At 41.2% G+C, this 15,739-nt stretch overlaps 1 protein-coding gene across 1 annotated transcript; it reads left to right on the top strand.

Annotated features, from left to right (window-relative positions):
* The first annotated feature begins 215 nt into the window (after window positions 1–215).
* On the top strand, window positions 216–15,546 carry LOC117428925 (leukocyte surface antigen CD53-like). The gene is made up of 8 exons (XM_059004299.1): window positions 216–413; window positions 8,944–9,030; window positions 10,624–10,812; window positions 11,211–11,285; window positions 11,467–11,568; window positions 11,890–11,994; window positions 12,400–12,483; window positions 13,929–15,546. The coding sequence occupies exons 2-8, from the start codon at window positions 8,968–8,970 to the stop codon at window positions 13,995–13,997; spliced, it is 687 nt and encodes a 228-aa protein (XP_058860282.1). The 5' UTR covers window positions 216–413; window positions 8,944–8,967; the 3' UTR covers window positions 13,998–15,546.
* Window positions 15,547–15,739: the final 193 nt, after the last annotated feature.

The following is a 15,739-nucleotide window of genomic DNA, read 5'->3' as shown; positions in this document are numbered from 1 at the left end:
CTGGATTGTGTTGTACACACAGCATACTGCTGTCATTCTGAAGCCCCAGTTTATCTTTTAGACGAAACACAACAGCGAAGTTGTAGCCTCTTGCAAAATCTTGCAATGCCTCTTGCAATGCCTCTTGCAAAATCTCCCTCCGAGCAGACCCCACCCATCACAGATATACCAACACACCCACCCACACACACTCTGCATCACTGTCAGCACTGTCTAAAACTAGATAAGTCAGTTAGCATAAGCAGCCAGCTTCCTTTCACGCTCACACACACACACACACACACACACACAAACCCAGTGGATACTGAATTGACAGCTTCCAGGAGGACCTGAACAGCAGAGCTGCTTATCAGTAGGTTCTTTATTTAAGTGACACCTGTGAGCGGCACAGAGGAAAACACGGGGGTCCAGAGGTAAGGACTTTAAAACAATTACAAATTCTTTGGGTGTGGTGCTCGAAGATTCTCTCAGGAAGCTTCACCATACCATTCATAGCCTGCGGCGTCCTGCATTTTAACAGCTTCTGTGTTTGATCATCTGTAAAAACCTGTCTATTTCAAATGCTGTCGAGTCTCACTGTTCGGTTAAATAATCCTGCATTGTATTACACTCAGAAAGTTACTGTACCGCTACCCCATATCATCGTGTTACAGCAGTCCCACTACGCATGTTAAAGACTTAGCATGAGCACATGTACCGCAGTACTGACTGTGACTAAAAAGACAAAGTTTTAGTTGTGGAATAAGAGCAATAACATGGGATTTTTGTTGACTGATTTTAAGATTAAACTGATTTGCCAATATAACAATTGACATGGTTTACAAAATTGTTATAATTGTTATCATGCTATACAGTACCTGTGTCTTACCATACTTGCCTATGCCAATGGTGGCAGCCATGTGTTTCCCATCTAACTTGCTGTAAGTCAGTCTGTTAAAAAGCTGTACTGATTTCTTATTGTATTTCTGTAAAGGGATAATAAACAGCCGCTGGGAATGATGAGAAATGTTTTAAGGGTAATTACCCCTATTTAATAAAATCCTAATATTGTAACAGTTTTTGTCAGACTCTGTATATGAGTTCTGAAGTACACAATCAGGTTCTCATACCATAACTTAGTTTTTTTGTCTTTGTAGTTATGCTAGAAGCATCCCAGTAGTTCAAACGCGAATGCGGGACCTTCATGTACAAATATAAAGAGATGCTTGTGGAGATGTATTCAAACGAGAAGGCTTGGTTTAAACAGTGATCACATTTAAGCAGAACTCCGCTCTGGGTTCTTTCACTTTCTTGACTCGTTGCTTTGCATTACCATTCCAGTACTGAAATCAGTTCAGTGTGGAAACCAAGCAGTGCAATGGCAGCCACACTCAAGCCAGTGGCTTACCTAGAACATGCTTTATTTTACACAGCATGGCTAGATTTCTAAAACCACTGCCCAAGTGTCAGAGCTGTGCTTGTTTTAAAGCCTGCTGCTGTAGCTAAGAGGAGAGGGCTACTCCTCTTAGCTAAATGAGCTTGCTTTGGTTGTTTATTAGGTTAACAGGCAGCTTTTCTGTGGCACGGTGCTGGGAACCAGGGACGAAGGGGCAGGTTCAAACTTTTCCTGCGTATATTCCTAGTCTCTGTCAGATCCCCTGAAAATAGTTTACTGTCCAGCAACCAGTGTCAACGAGCCCAGAGATACTGTGCAGGTTCAGTGGTATTGCATACAGGTGTACTGTGCAGGTTCAGTGGTATTGCATACAGGTGTACTGTGCAGGTTCAGTGGTATTGCATACAGGTGTACTGTGCAGGTTCAATGGTAATGCATACAGGTGTACTGTGCAGGTTCAGTGATATTACATACAGGTGTACTGTGCAGGTTCAGTGGTATTGCACACAGGTGTACTGTGCAGGTTCAGTGGTATTGCATACAGGTGTACTGTGCAGGTTCAGTGGTATTGCATACAGGTGTACTGTGCAGGTTCAGTGGTATTGCACACAGGTGTACTGTGCAGGTTCAGTGGTATTGCATACAGGTGTACTGTGCAGGTTCAGTGGTATTGCATACAGGTGTACTGTGCAGGTTCAGTGGTAATGCATACAGGTGTACTGTGCAGGTTCAGTGGTATTGCATACAGGTGTACTGTGCAGGTTCAGTGGTATTGCATACAGGTGTACTCTGCTGGTTCAGTGATATTGCATACAGGTGTACTGTGCAGGTTCAATGGTATTGCATACAGGTGTACTGTGTAGGTTCAGTGGTATTGCATACAGGTGTACTGTGCAGGTTAAGTGATATTGCATACAGGTGTACTGTGCAGGTTCAATGGTATTGCATACAGGTGTACTGTGCAGGTTCAGTGGTATTGCATACAGGTGTACTGTGCAGGTTCAGTGATATTGCATACAGGTGTACTGTACAGGTTCAATGGTATTGCATACAGGTGTACTGTGCAGGTTCAGTGGTATTGCATACAGGTGTACTGTGCAGGTTCAGTGATATTGCATACAGGTGTACTGTGCAGGTTCAATGGTATTGCATACAGGTGTACTGTGCAGGTTCAGTGGTATTGCATACAGGCGTACTGTGCAGGTTCTCCACTCGTCCGGTGCTCAGTCAATCCCTGCTGTTTATCAAATCAGAAGGTGCTCTCTACCACTTTACCATACTCCTGAACCCCGGCCCTGACACCTTTCCCTGGAATGTTCCTCCTGATTACACCACCTGAGCCTCCTGTGAAAGGCTGACTCACACACTGCACACCTGCTCCATCTCATCTATTGTCCAGTCACTGCACAACACAGTCAGCAACAATGAAAGTGCATCTGTAATGAATGATGCACTAACAATGTCAGATGCAATCTGTAATCATGAGCGAATGCTGATCATTATTTGAAAATGAATCAATGAAGAATATCATTTCAATTCTGCTTGCTGCTGGTTTCTGCTTTATTTATTTTAAAAAATGTATTCTCTGCAAAAGCCAAAAGAGCTCCAAACAGCTCGTTTACAAAGGCGTCCCAGGAGGAAGGCAGGAGTGCGTTACAGTTACACACAAGCACACGGTCAGCACACAGTTTCACTTTGTCTCTCCGCATGCTTCTGCACGTCACATTTACATATGGTATTTACATGTTGCAGTTTTCTTATGCACAGAATGTTCTTTAAATTCTTTGGCACAATGAAGTCAATTTATTCCCTTTTAAAAGAAAAAGAAAACAAAGTTTAGGAACTAAATCTACTGGTTGGACCTGACTTGTTTAGCAGGGAATGGTAAACAGAGGGGTAACAGTCTAATAGATTTGAGAGCAAACCCCACTGAACCTCAAAACAGCAGTCAGCAGTTTGCTGTTGACCAAAACACAAGTATTTACATGAGCTCACACTTCTTGAATTAAGGAACTGTTCCATATCATGTTTTGCACCATTTGATTTGAGAGCATGGTGGTTCAGTCTGACTGCTAGACTTGTTTGACTGCAGGCCTGCTTGTAAGATAAAACCCCCTGAGTACTGTGTGACGCATGCCTCCCTGAGGGGGCCCCAGTGACAGTTTGAAAGACCAAGAAGTTCAAAAGACAATGCAGGAAAGTATTGCCATGGACTGAATAAGCAAGGCTAGGTTAGATAAGCTCTCAAAGCTTTTTCACAGCCCCCCTCTCCACCGCATCCCCACCCAATGTGCTCATGTTTCTAGACACTGTATGTGAACCGACATTTATAAAAAAAGCCATGTTCTTTGTTTACGTTATAACTATAGGTTTGTATTCATAAAGCAATACCGTGCCAGTAAACAGATAGCAGCCCTGTACGTTTGTCAGGGTGGCTGCAGTGCCTTGTATGATTACAGTCTGGTTGTATACTTGGTGTATCAGGCTATTCTGTAGAGCCTTTACATGCTGCAGCTGTGTTCTGGAGTCTTGTTGCTAAACATGAAACAGGAAGCCAAGAGGGGAAGTAGCTTTTTGCAGCCGTCTGTTGTGTTAAACTAAGACTTACCGGTACTTGTTACTCACGTCATATTCAGAAATAAATAAATCTAAAACAGCTCGTCTCAAAGTCACAGTATTCTGTGTTTAATATGTTGCTCTGCGGTTTGTGAAATGCATGGGGAACATTTTACATGGTCTCTAATTACTGTGTATTTACATAGTACTTATTTAGTAAATACATGTGTACTTACACATAATTACAATGTTATTATGCATAGTTACAATATACTTAAAGTAAGTAGTGGGGTTCCGAATAATATAGTGTTATACATCCCCATGTGTTGCTACAACTGTTTAAATAATGTACCTGTCATTTTTCTTTTCATTGTTAATCGTGACAGCTTTTTACACTTATAACTTTAATGTCTGTTTCAAAGCTCTTTTCAAAATGTCTGCTCTAGTGCACTGGGGTTTGAGATCTGTTCTGTAAATGTGATAAAAAAAATGAAATGTGGCTTTTCTGTTCCGTACCACATCATGGATCCTTATTGCTGTGCTACCTGTTTGACAATGTGGGCAATAACCCTGTCACGGATGGCTTGAGTGGTGTGTGTGGGTGGTGACGTCAGGTTCAGAAAGCAACACAAACACAAAGGATACAGGGCTGAAACTGCAAAAGCAGCATATTTATTAAATAACAAAAATGAACAAAACACAAAACAAAGGGCACATTGGCCAAACAAAAACAAACACAAACTACTGTATATTCCTTTTACAAAAACAAGTACCTTGTTCGCTGGCTGGTAGCCTTCGCTCCTGGTCTTCTCTTAAACTCTCTGAGCCTGGAGTGGGTCTTTTATACTGTGGCTGGAGCCTTAATTACCCATTAAATGATTACCTTTTTAAGGCTCCAGCCACATTCCCACGAGCTACTTCAATGCCATCCATGCCAACAACAGTGTACGAAACTGGCTTTTTCGCTGGTCTCAAATAATAAATAGTAAAGTCGGACGACTTTCGTCCGTCTGCACACAAACATAATATATAATAATAATGAGAAGAATAATACAGCACAAATAATAATCATACATAAATAAAAAAAAATTGAAAATAACTTTGAAAGAAGACTTTAAAGTTATAAGTGTAAAAAATGTGTATATCTTTTTGCATGATATGTGTAAGTACAGAATTGTATCAGAAAAGGGTTAGGGTTAGGGTTAGGGTTAGGGTTAGGGTTAAGGATAGTGTTAGGGATAGGGTTAGGGTTAGGGTTAGTGTTAGGGTTAGGGATAGGGTTAGGGTTAGGGTTAAGGATAGTGTTAGGGATAGGGTTAGGGTTAGGGTTAGTGTTAGGGTTAGGGTTAGTGTTAGGGTTAGGGTTAGGGTTAAGGATAGTGTTAGGGATAGGGTTAGGTTTAGGGTTAGGGTTAGGGATAGGGTTAGGGATAGGGTTAGGGTTAGGGATAGTGTTAGGGTTAGTGTTAGGGTTAGGGATAGGGTTAGGGATAGTGTTAGGGTTAGGGATAGTGTTAGGGTTAGTGTTAGGGTTAGGGATAGGGTTAGGGTTAGGGATAGGGATAGGGATAGGGATAGGGTTAGGGATAGTGTTAGGGTTAGGGTTAGGGTTAGGGTTAGGGTTAGGGATAGTGTTAGGGTTAGGGATAGTGTTAGGGTTAGGGTTAGGGTTAGGGTTAGGGATAGGGTTAGGGTTAGGGTGAGGGTTAGGGTTAGGGATAGGGTTAGGGTTAGGGGTAGTGTTAGGGTTAGGGTCATATCATGCAAAAAGAGTTACACATTCAGTACATTATAACTATGCATAATAACATTGTAATTATACATGTATTTACTAAATCAGGGGTTCCTAGACTGTGGTCCACAGTCCCGGGTGGGCCGCGGGAGCAATGACATTCTGTGTATTTTTTTCTACTAATAGTGAAAAGCAGGCGCCGGCAGCAGCTGTAACTGTAGAAAAATAAAGTGTAGCAAGGGAGTATTGACGGACTGTCAATCAGAGCAGAATTTCACAAATCAGAGCTAACAGATGGGAGTAGGAACCTGTAGGTGGGATGTAGAGCGAGGGCTCTGACAACAGGGCAGTGTTGAGGTCATGTGATCACTCTCCTGGCAGATGTATGTGTATGTATTAATAAAATTACAATATGTCGAATCCGCTACCAAATATTTTGCAAAGTATAAAGAACAAAAAAGGCAGCTACAGGAGTTTGAATGCATTTGTACCGTGGGATCAGTTTTGAGGTGCTGGAATGGGTTTTTTTCTTTTGTAGAAATGTTTTCATACTAACTTTTGTGCTTGATAACATTCATTTAAAAATTCAATTAATGCCTATGATGAATACATTTTTGTTACTAATTAGCTATTAACATTTAAAATACTGAGTACTTTGATACATGTTTCACTATTAACTAAATCAAGTTACACTATGTAACACAATTTTTGTTCCTGGGTAGTAAGTGTTATTTACTAATTGCTTATGCCTCAAAAGTATAGAAAATGGCTATTATTCCCCACAAACTTTGCTTTTGTGACCAGGACAGTGATATTTTGAAATTTACCTATTTCCAATGAGAAAACGGGCGAATTTGTGTCTTTTTGTTCACATAAAGTCAGAAAAAAACAACATATGAATCCAAATTAACATGTATTTATACTAAAGTAATACAAAAATGACTACAAAAGATTTAGAAGTGAGTAGTTTTTCGAGATTTACGATTATACTGTAAATCACTTTCACGAATCAGCCCCCAAATGTAGTCTCCCATCATGTTCTCGTTATACTGTCCTTCACTGACAGCTCATCCAGGAGCCTCAAAGCCGTGCTGCTCCATAATGGTAACAAGTACCCGTCTCTTCCCCTGGCTCACTTGGTGCACCTCAAAGAGGATTACAACAGCATCAAGACCTTGCTGGACGCCTTGAAGTATGATGAGTACGGCTGGGACCCCCGGAAGGTGCTGATGCCACCACTGCACATCAAATTGGGCCTTATGAAACAATTTGTCAGAGCTCTAGATAAGGAGTCGGCAGCCTTCAAGTACCATCAAGAGTTCTTCCCTAAGCTGTCTGAGGCAAAGGTCAAAGCCGGTGTCTTCGTCGGACCACAGATAAAGAAGATCCTGGAGTGCAATGAATTCCCCAAGAAGCTCACTATAAGGAGAAAGCGGCTTAGAACAGCTTTGTCGCAGTGGTTCGGGGCTTCCTGGGCAATCACAAGGCCGAAAACTATGTGGAGCTGGTTGAGACTCTGGTGAAGAACTACGGCACAATGGGCTGTAGGATGTCCCTCAAAGTCCATATCCTTGATGCTCATCTTGATAAATTCAAGGAGAACATGGGAGCGTACTCGGAGGAGCAAGGCGAGCGCTTCCACCAGGATATACTGGACTTTGAATGCCGCTACCAAGGACAGTATAACGAGAACATGATGGGAGACTACATTTGGGGGCTGATTCGTGAAAGTGATTTACAGTATAATCGTAAATCTCGAAAAACTACTCACTTCTAAATCTTTTGTAGTCATTTTTGTATTACTTTAATAAATACATGTTAATTTGGATTCATATGTTGTTTTTTTCTGACTTTATGTGAACGAAAAGACACAAATTCGCCCGTTTTCAGTATAATAATAATAATAATAATAATAATAATAATAATAATAATAATAATAATAATAATAATAATTATTATTATTATTATTATGACTGATTCAATTTTCGCTGCAGATGGATTTATTTTCATATGTTTTCTTTTGGTTAAGTGGCGCAGCTGCCCTCTGATTTTTTTGGGGGGTGTTGCAAGCCAGCTGAATGTGATTTTACACGTTGTATTTGGTTGTGTTTGGTTGTGTTTGGTTGTGTTTGGTTGTATTTGGTTCCACAGAGTAGTGGCGAAAAATGTAACTTCTGCAAGGATCTCGTTTCACTCTGTGTTGTGCGCATGCGTCTTTTTGTGCATGACAGTTCCTCGTGAGAGGTGCCGGCTGGACGTTTTAGTTACACAGTGTTCAAAAATGAAGATTTAAGTTATGTTTTTGTGCACATTGTACAGGTTTTACTGAAAGTGATTCCTCTTCAGGTATTTATGAATGGGAATAATAAGAGACATGCACTTCTTTCGTGTTTGATGACCAAGAAAAATAACTGCATTTCTAAAATGTTCAATTATACAAAGATGCCTAATTTAAAGGTTTGATAAAAAAAAAAAAAAAAAACGTCTCTTTAGTTTTTTTCAATTTATTTAATTTAATAAAATGAAAGTGTTTCAATTTTTTTTTTTTCACTCGGTGCATATACTATGTGATTTTCGTCTCTCACAATATTTATTCAAATAAATAAAGGACAGTTTAGATTAGGGTTATTTCTAATGTTACAGGTTTAAACAAGCCAATGCAGCTGAACAGGTGGGCCTCAGGTAAAGAAATGTGGGAACCTGTACTAAGTAACTACTATGTAAATACACAGTAATGAAAGACTCTTTGTTACCAATGCATGTACATTACGGGAAGTCACATGTATTTGCTTTATACAGCCTCTTAAGGAAGTTTTATCCTTTAATAAATGTTCACAGTAATTTTGTATTTTCCCCATGCTTTTTCCCATGGTTGTATTATGCATGTAGCATAGTTTACCAGGGTTTGCCATGGTTTTTAATATGGTTTACTATACCTCTCTATGCAAAGCTTACCTATGCTTTACCATGCTATCACTGAGCTTTATTACACTTTGCTGTGCTTTATTACACTTTGCTATGCTTTTACTATGGGAAACTTTCATAAAGGATACAGCGTGCTGTTGTTTATTTATTAAACACATGTCTGTTAAGAGTTTAAATACATTTGCAACAAATACCAACTAAGAATGTTTCTTAAGTATCTGTCAACGGGTAAGAGTTCTTTGAAGCACAAGAATAAACTCATGTTTAGGGATTGTCATACCAAGCCTTATTCAATGAATAGTTCATGTGAATAGGGGTCACTTTCTCATACTGTATGTGACTTTTCTTTTTCTAGGGTGAAGAATCTGCAGAAAAGAAAATGGCTCAAAGTTGCTTAAAATTCCTGAAATATGCTCTGATAACCTTCAATTATATATTCTGGGTAAGTAGGCTTTGACTGTCAACTGATTGCACGCCATGTGATTGTGAAGCGAGTGTTTGCAGATGGATGGAAGTGTTGATTGCATGCCATGTGATTGTGAAGCGAGTGTTTGCAGATGGATGGAAGTGTTGATTGCACGCCATGTGATTGTGAAGCGAGTGTTTGCAGATGGATGGAAGTGTTGAATGCACGCCATGTGATTGTGAAGCGAGTGTTTGCAGATGGATGGAAGTGTTGATTGCACGCCATGTGATTGTGAAGCGAGTGTTTGCAGATGGATGGAAGTGTTGATTGCACGCCATGTGATTGTGAAGCGAGTGTTTGCAGATGGATGGAAGTGTTGATTGCACGCCATGTGATTGTGAAGCGAGTGTTTGCAGATGGATGGAAGTGTTGATTGCACGCCATGTGATTGTGAAGCGAGTGTTTGCAGATGGATGGAAGTGTTGATTGCACGCCATGTGATTGTGTAGCGAGTGTTTGCAGATGGATGGAAGTGTTGATTGCACGCCATGTGATTGTGAAGCGAGTGTTTGCAGATGGATGGAAGTGTTGATTGCACGCCATGTGATTGTGAAGCGAGTGTTTGCAGATGGATGGAAGTGTTGATTGCACGCCATGTGATTGTGAAGCGAGTGTTTGCAGATGGATGGAAGTGTTGATTGCACGCCATGTGATTGTGAAGCGAGTGTTTGCAGATGGATGGAAGTGTTGATTGCACGCCATGTGATTGTGAAGCGAGTGTTTGCAGATGGATGGAAGTGTTGATTGCACGCCATGTGATTGTGAAGCGAGTGTTTGCAGATGGATGGAAGTGTTGATTGCACGCCATGTGATTGTGAAGCGAGTGTTTGCAGATGGATGGAAGTGTTGATTGCACGCCATGTGATTGTGAAGCGAGAGTTTGCAGATGGATGGAAGTGTTGATTGCACGCCATGTGATTGTGAAGCGAGTGTTTGCAGATGGATGGAAGTGTTGATTGCACGCCATGTGATTGTGAAGCGAGTGTTTGCAGATGGATGGAAGTGTTGATTGCACGCCATGTGATTGTGAAGCGAGTGTTTGCAGATGGATGGAAGTGTTGATTGCACGCCATGTGATTGTGAAGCGAGTGTTTGCAGATGGATGGAAGTGTTGATTGCACGCCATGTGATTGTGAAGTGAGCGGCTGCAGATGGATGGAAGTGCATTTAAAAATTCTAAGCAGTTTAACAGTCTGTTGATAAGTAGAGCACCAGACATTATGAAATACATGATTTATTTGTATGTTTTTTATTTCAATTATTCAAGTTGGAACAAGGCTGCACTGTTCATCTCAATAAATAAAGACAGTGGATTGATTAAAGGAGCCATGAGTGACTTTGCTGGTGTACTGTATACCACTGGTGGCCAAGATTGTCCCTTCCAGTCCTAGTCTTTTTAAATTGAACCAGTTAAACACCAATCCACCCCCATAGTTTTTTCTTTCCACATAGTGGAAGGTTCAGGTTGATTAGCCCAAGCCTCTTGGTTTGTGCATGATACCCTCCCATGCTGTAGCCAGTTCCTGGGCCCCCCTGACATGCTGTGCCCGTCTCTCCTACTTGTCTCAGCTCTGCGGGGGCATCGTCCTGGCACTGGGTATATACCTCATGATGACCTCCAATTACGGCTCCTTCCTGCCCAACCAGCCCTCCTTGAGTGTGGCCAACACTCTCATCATCACGGGGACCATCGTCATGGTGGTGTCCTTCCTGGGCTGTCTGGGGTCCCTCAAGGAGAACAAGTGCCTTCTCATTACTGTGAGTACATGCAACTGCACCATAGCTAAAGTGTAATACAGCACCTGCTGGTCCTGTCACTTGTGCAGCTGCACAGTGATCAGACCTGCTGGTCCTGTAAGTTGTGCAGCTGCACAGCAGTCAGACCTGCTGGTCCTGTCACTTATGCAGCTGCACTGCGATCAGACCTGCTGGTCCTGTCACTTGTGCAGCTGCACAGCGATCAGACCTGCTGGTCCTGTCACTTGTGCAGCTGCACAAGCTGCTGTTTGTGTTTCCTGCTATAAATAAATGACTATGCAAGATGCTGTACTCTATATAGCAGGTCAGGCTGTGTTTAAGGTTTGAGCTTTCAGCTGTGAGCCAGTGCTAAAGTAAATTAAACAAACTAAATGTGTGCATATCTGGTATTGTTTCAGTTCTTCATCATCCTGCTTATCCTCATGATGGTAGAGATTGCAATGTCAATCATTCTCCTAATCTATGAAGAAAAGGTAAGCTTTAAATGACCCTTTTAAGAATGACCTGCTGGTTCATTAGAACTGCCTTATCTGTTAGAAAGTTCTATCAGGTGAGCCTGTTGATCCTGTCCAATACATGCATCAAGGCTTGGGTTGAGCAAGCCCAGGGTTTTGTTTTCTCTTTTGCAAATGAAATGTTTTGTTTGTTGAACAGATTGATGGTTTTCTTTTGAAAGAGTTTGAGGCCAGCCTGCAAAAGTATACACATAGCAATGCTACACAGGGCACTGAGGACTGGGACATCATACAGCATAAGGTGAGTGAAAAACACTGTCCTCTTACTGCTGACTGTAACTCAAACCGCGCAGCACTGTGACACTGCCCACTTTGCCTGATAAGTGAGGGCTGTGACTGTACAATGAACTTGCTATTTCCTTGTAAGATGGATCAGACCCTTCTTAGCTTGGCTCAGACTGCTTCGTATACTAGTCTTACTTACCTGCCCATATTTCATTCATAAAAGTTCTTATGGTGGCAGCTTCTTCCAAAAATAATGCAGTACTTTGTATCTTCAATTGAGCTATTTTCTCATCATCTTTATTTTTTACCACTGATTCTTTTTTTAACCTCTCTTTAGTTAATGTGTTGTGGAGTTAAAGGACAAGATGACTGGAATGGAACAGTCCCATTAGCCTGCTGCAAGGAGTCAAACTGTGCAAATGGGAAGATATACTGGCAAGAGGTAAGGTGAAGTGCACCACCTACTGGCATTGTGCTGTTACTGCCTGTTGTTCTCTACACAGACCCCATGCTTTATTAATATACTGTTTACATTTATTATTTTTTAAAATCATAATTCAATTAATTTGCATAACAATCTGGATTAATGTTAAATTAAAAAATAATGAAATTCTGAAATAATACTTAAACATGAGTTTGAATAATGAATACTAAAACACTTAGGCTGCCCATAGGGCTCCATGTTCATCAGAACAGTTTAGGACAGCACATGCTTTTGTAGTCCTGCATCTCAAAAGGAAAGGTACTTCAAAGCAAAACTGCACCCTGCAAGCCGGCATCCCAGCATCGCTACTGCCGTTCTCTAAAGGGTCTGCTGCTCTATGTGTAATGCATGCATTTTCACCAGGGTTGCTATGAAAAGCTGAAGCAGTGGTTCGAGTACAACTATCTGAATGTGGGAATCGGCATCATTGTTATATCTATTATTCAGGTACTTTAAGTCTCACTTTACTTTTTGCCTTTCAAAGCTCAAACAATATCTCTTGTAAGCAGTATTGTCAGCCTTCTATAAAAGTATTTTTGACTGTATCTTTGTACTTCTGCCATCCTTTTCCATAACATGCTTTACCTTATCTCTCTGTGTTATACAATGCTTCCCTATGCTTTACCATGCTTTCACTGTGGTTTATTTCACTTTATTTCTATGCTTTTACTGTGGGAATCTTTTGTAAGGGTGATGGTGTGACACAGTGTTGCTGTTTTGTTTTCTAAGGGTGATGGTGTGACAGTGTTGCTGTTTTGTTTTCTAAGGGTGATGGTGTGACAGTGTTGCTGTTTTGTTTTCTAAGGGTGATGGTGTGACACAGTGTTGCTGTTTTGTTTTCTAAGGGTGATGGTGTGACAGTGTTGCTGTTTTGTTTTCTAAGGGTGATGGTGTGACAGTGTTGCTGTTTTGTTTTCTAAGGGTGATGGTGTGACAGTGTTGCTGTTTTGTTTTCTAAGGGTGATGGTGTGACACAGTGTTGCTGTTTTGTTTTCTAAGGGTGATGGTGTGACAGTGTTGCTGTTTTGTTTTCTAAGGGTGATGGTGTGACACAGTGTTGCTGTTTTGTTTTCTAAGGGTGATGGTGTGACAGTGTTGCTGTTTTGTTTTCTAAGGGTGATGGTGTGACACAGTGTTGCTGTTTTGTTTTCTAAGGGTGATGGTGTGACAGTGTTGCTGTTTTGTTTTCTAAGGGTGATGGTGTGACACAGTGTTGCTGTTTTGTTTTCTAAGGGTGATGGTGTGACAGTGTTGCTGTTTTGTTTTCTAAGGGTGATGGTGTGACAGTGTTGCTGTTTTGTTTTCTAAGGGTGATGGTGTGACAGTGTTGCTGTTTTGTTTTCTAAGGGTGATGGTGTGACAGTGTTGCTGTTTTGTTTTCTAAGGGTGATGGTGTGACACAGTGTTGCTGTTTTGTTTTCTAAGGGTGATGGTGTGACAGTGTTGCTGTTTTGTTTTCTAAGGGTGATGGTGTGACACAGTGTTGCTGTTTTGTTTTCTAAGGGTGATGGTGTGACAGTGTTGCTGTTTTGTTTTCTAAGGGTGATGGTGTGACACAGTGTTGCTGTTTTGTTTTCTAAGGGTGGTGGTGTGACAGTGTTGCTGTTTTGTTTTCTAAGGGTGATGGTGTGACACAGTGTTGCTGTTTTGTTTTCTAAGGGTGATGGTGTGACAGTGTTGCTGTTTTGTTTTCTAAGGGTGATGGTGTGACAGTGTTGCTGTTTTGTTTTCTAAGGGTGATGGTGTGACACAGTGTTGCTGTTTTGTTTTCTAAGGGTGATGGTGTGACAGTGTTGCTGTTTTGTTTTCTAAGGGTGATGGTGTGACACAGTGTTGCTGTTTTGTTTTCTAAGGGTGATGGTGTGACAGTGTTGCTGTTCTTTGTCCCCCAGGTGCTGGGCATGTCATTTGCCATGACTCTGTACTGTCACATTTCCAAATCCGGCATCTCTTTCCAATGAGCGATGAAGAAGAAGAGTGTTATCACTTCCCTCTTCTCCCCCTCCCCCCTCCCCGGGTACAGCCAGGCAGAATGAAGAAAGCTTCCGTCCCTCCCTCACTTTTAAGGACTGGCTGCAGAGCCCTCGCTGCGTGGTGGAGTTACTCATTAGGACTGTCACCTCCTCCAGACCGGCGCTTTCAAAAAGTGGGTTTACTCACAATGAAAATGTTTTTGTTCAAGTCCCCCTACCCAGGGCCAACATAATCTTCTCTCCCTTACCTGACAGATCCTCATTATCATTCCCTGGCTCGTTATCATTCCCTGGCTTGTTTGAAACCTTAACCCAAACGGAGACTAATGAACACACAATCACACGCAATCGGCTGGTCAGAAGTCATTTCAGAAGGGCAATGAAAATTATTGTAATGCAGGAACAGAGCCCCTCTTAAATGCACGCGGTCAAACAGGCTGTTAATCCATAAGAAACAAGAACCATTCTTTACTAAACCAAATGTGCAAATAATACAGTTAAGAACAGTTACTGTAAATTAATTTTTTTATAGGGGAAATTATATGAAGAATCAGCAGTAACTGGTACCACAGCAGAGTTCTATCTTCTTAATATAACTTGAAAGAGAAGTTGTTCAGTTTGCTGAGCTCTGTAAATATTATTACTTATTTTGCTTGCAGTTCTAACTTACTAGGCATACATTCAACATTAGTTATTAGTATATTTGTCTGGCATGGTTTCTCCAGTGTGAGATACATGCAGAGTTGGAGATCTGCACAGACAGGTCGAAGGCAGCAAGTCTCTAGAATGTTAAACTTGTAAATTACATTTGCACTAATTAAGGTCAGGTGAATATGATGAATTTGGAACAGTCTCCCCACAATACCTGAGTGGTGCTAAGACAGATAATAACATGATAGAAATGGACAGATTTGGGAAGCTGTGAATGTGGGAACCTGTTCCCGGTGGGTGACCGTAGCGTGCTGTGTGTTGTGAAGCACAGTGGATCCGTACAGGATCCAGACCACTGCTGGGTTTAATCTCAATCAGACATTCAACGGCAAGGTGCAATACTGTATAAGCATACAAAACACACAACACATCTCCTCCCAGGCACTGCACATGCAGCCTGAGCTGAGAAGAGAAAGGTTTCCACAAGCAGGTATTCTTGTGATAAGAAACTCTTCTCCGTCTCTGCTCGCTTGTCTAAAATTTGACGTTTTAACTAAATAGCGCATTGAGAAATGGTGTTGCAAAAACACAAGAGGAACGTTGCCAAAGCCTTATTGTCAAAACTTTGACAATGGTCTATTTTGCTTATTTTTATTTTGCACAGCTTTCTGCTTTGAGAGAACTGATAACCTAGTGCCAAAAAAAGTTGAAAACTCTCCAATGCTCTGCGGCATACGCTTTGAAAGATATATATATATAAAAAAAGAAAGCCAACAAATGATACAGATCAGTGTGGTTAAATCCCGAATGTGTACATTAATGATAACTTGTTATTTTGCTATGATGCTGCAATATGAAATATTAATAAATTAGCTGTAAAATGAAATACATGTCTGATTATTCTGTCACTAAAAATGACGTGTTGGTGCATACGCAGACACAATGAAAGATATAAGCAATATAGAACTGAAGACTGCCAGGCACTAAACTCAGGAGTGTGAGGGTGTAGCACTGAGGACACACAGCTCAGGGGTGTGAGGGTGTAGCACTGAGGACACACAGCTCAGGGTGTGGGGGTG

This window comes from Acipenser ruthenus, chromosome 29, assembly GCF_902713425.1.
Source record: "Acipenser ruthenus chromosome 29, fAciRut3.2 maternal haplotype, whole genome shotgun sequence".
In the NCBI taxonomy this organism is placed as follows: Eukaryota; Metazoa; Chordata; class Actinopteri; order Acipenseriformes; family Acipenseridae; genus Acipenser; species Acipenser ruthenus.
The sequence above is the reverse complement of the archived record's forward strand: the minus strand, read 5'-3'. Positions and strand labels throughout refer to the sequence as shown.

Bases quoted from the DNA above. Each gene is read 5' to 3' on its own strand.
- LOC117428925 (XM_059004299.1), top strand. From the start codon at position 8,968: ATGGCTCAAAGTTGCTTAAAATTCCTGAAATATGCTCTGATAACCTTC. The intron at 11,569-11,889 runs GTGAGTGAAAAA...ACCTCTCTTTAG, and splicing joins GGGACATCATACAGCATAAG to TTAATGTGTTGTGGAGTTAA. The intron at 12,484-13,928 runs GTACTTTAAGTC...TTTGTCCCCCAG, and splicing joins TTGTTATATCTATTATTCAG to GTGCTGGGCATGTCATTTGC.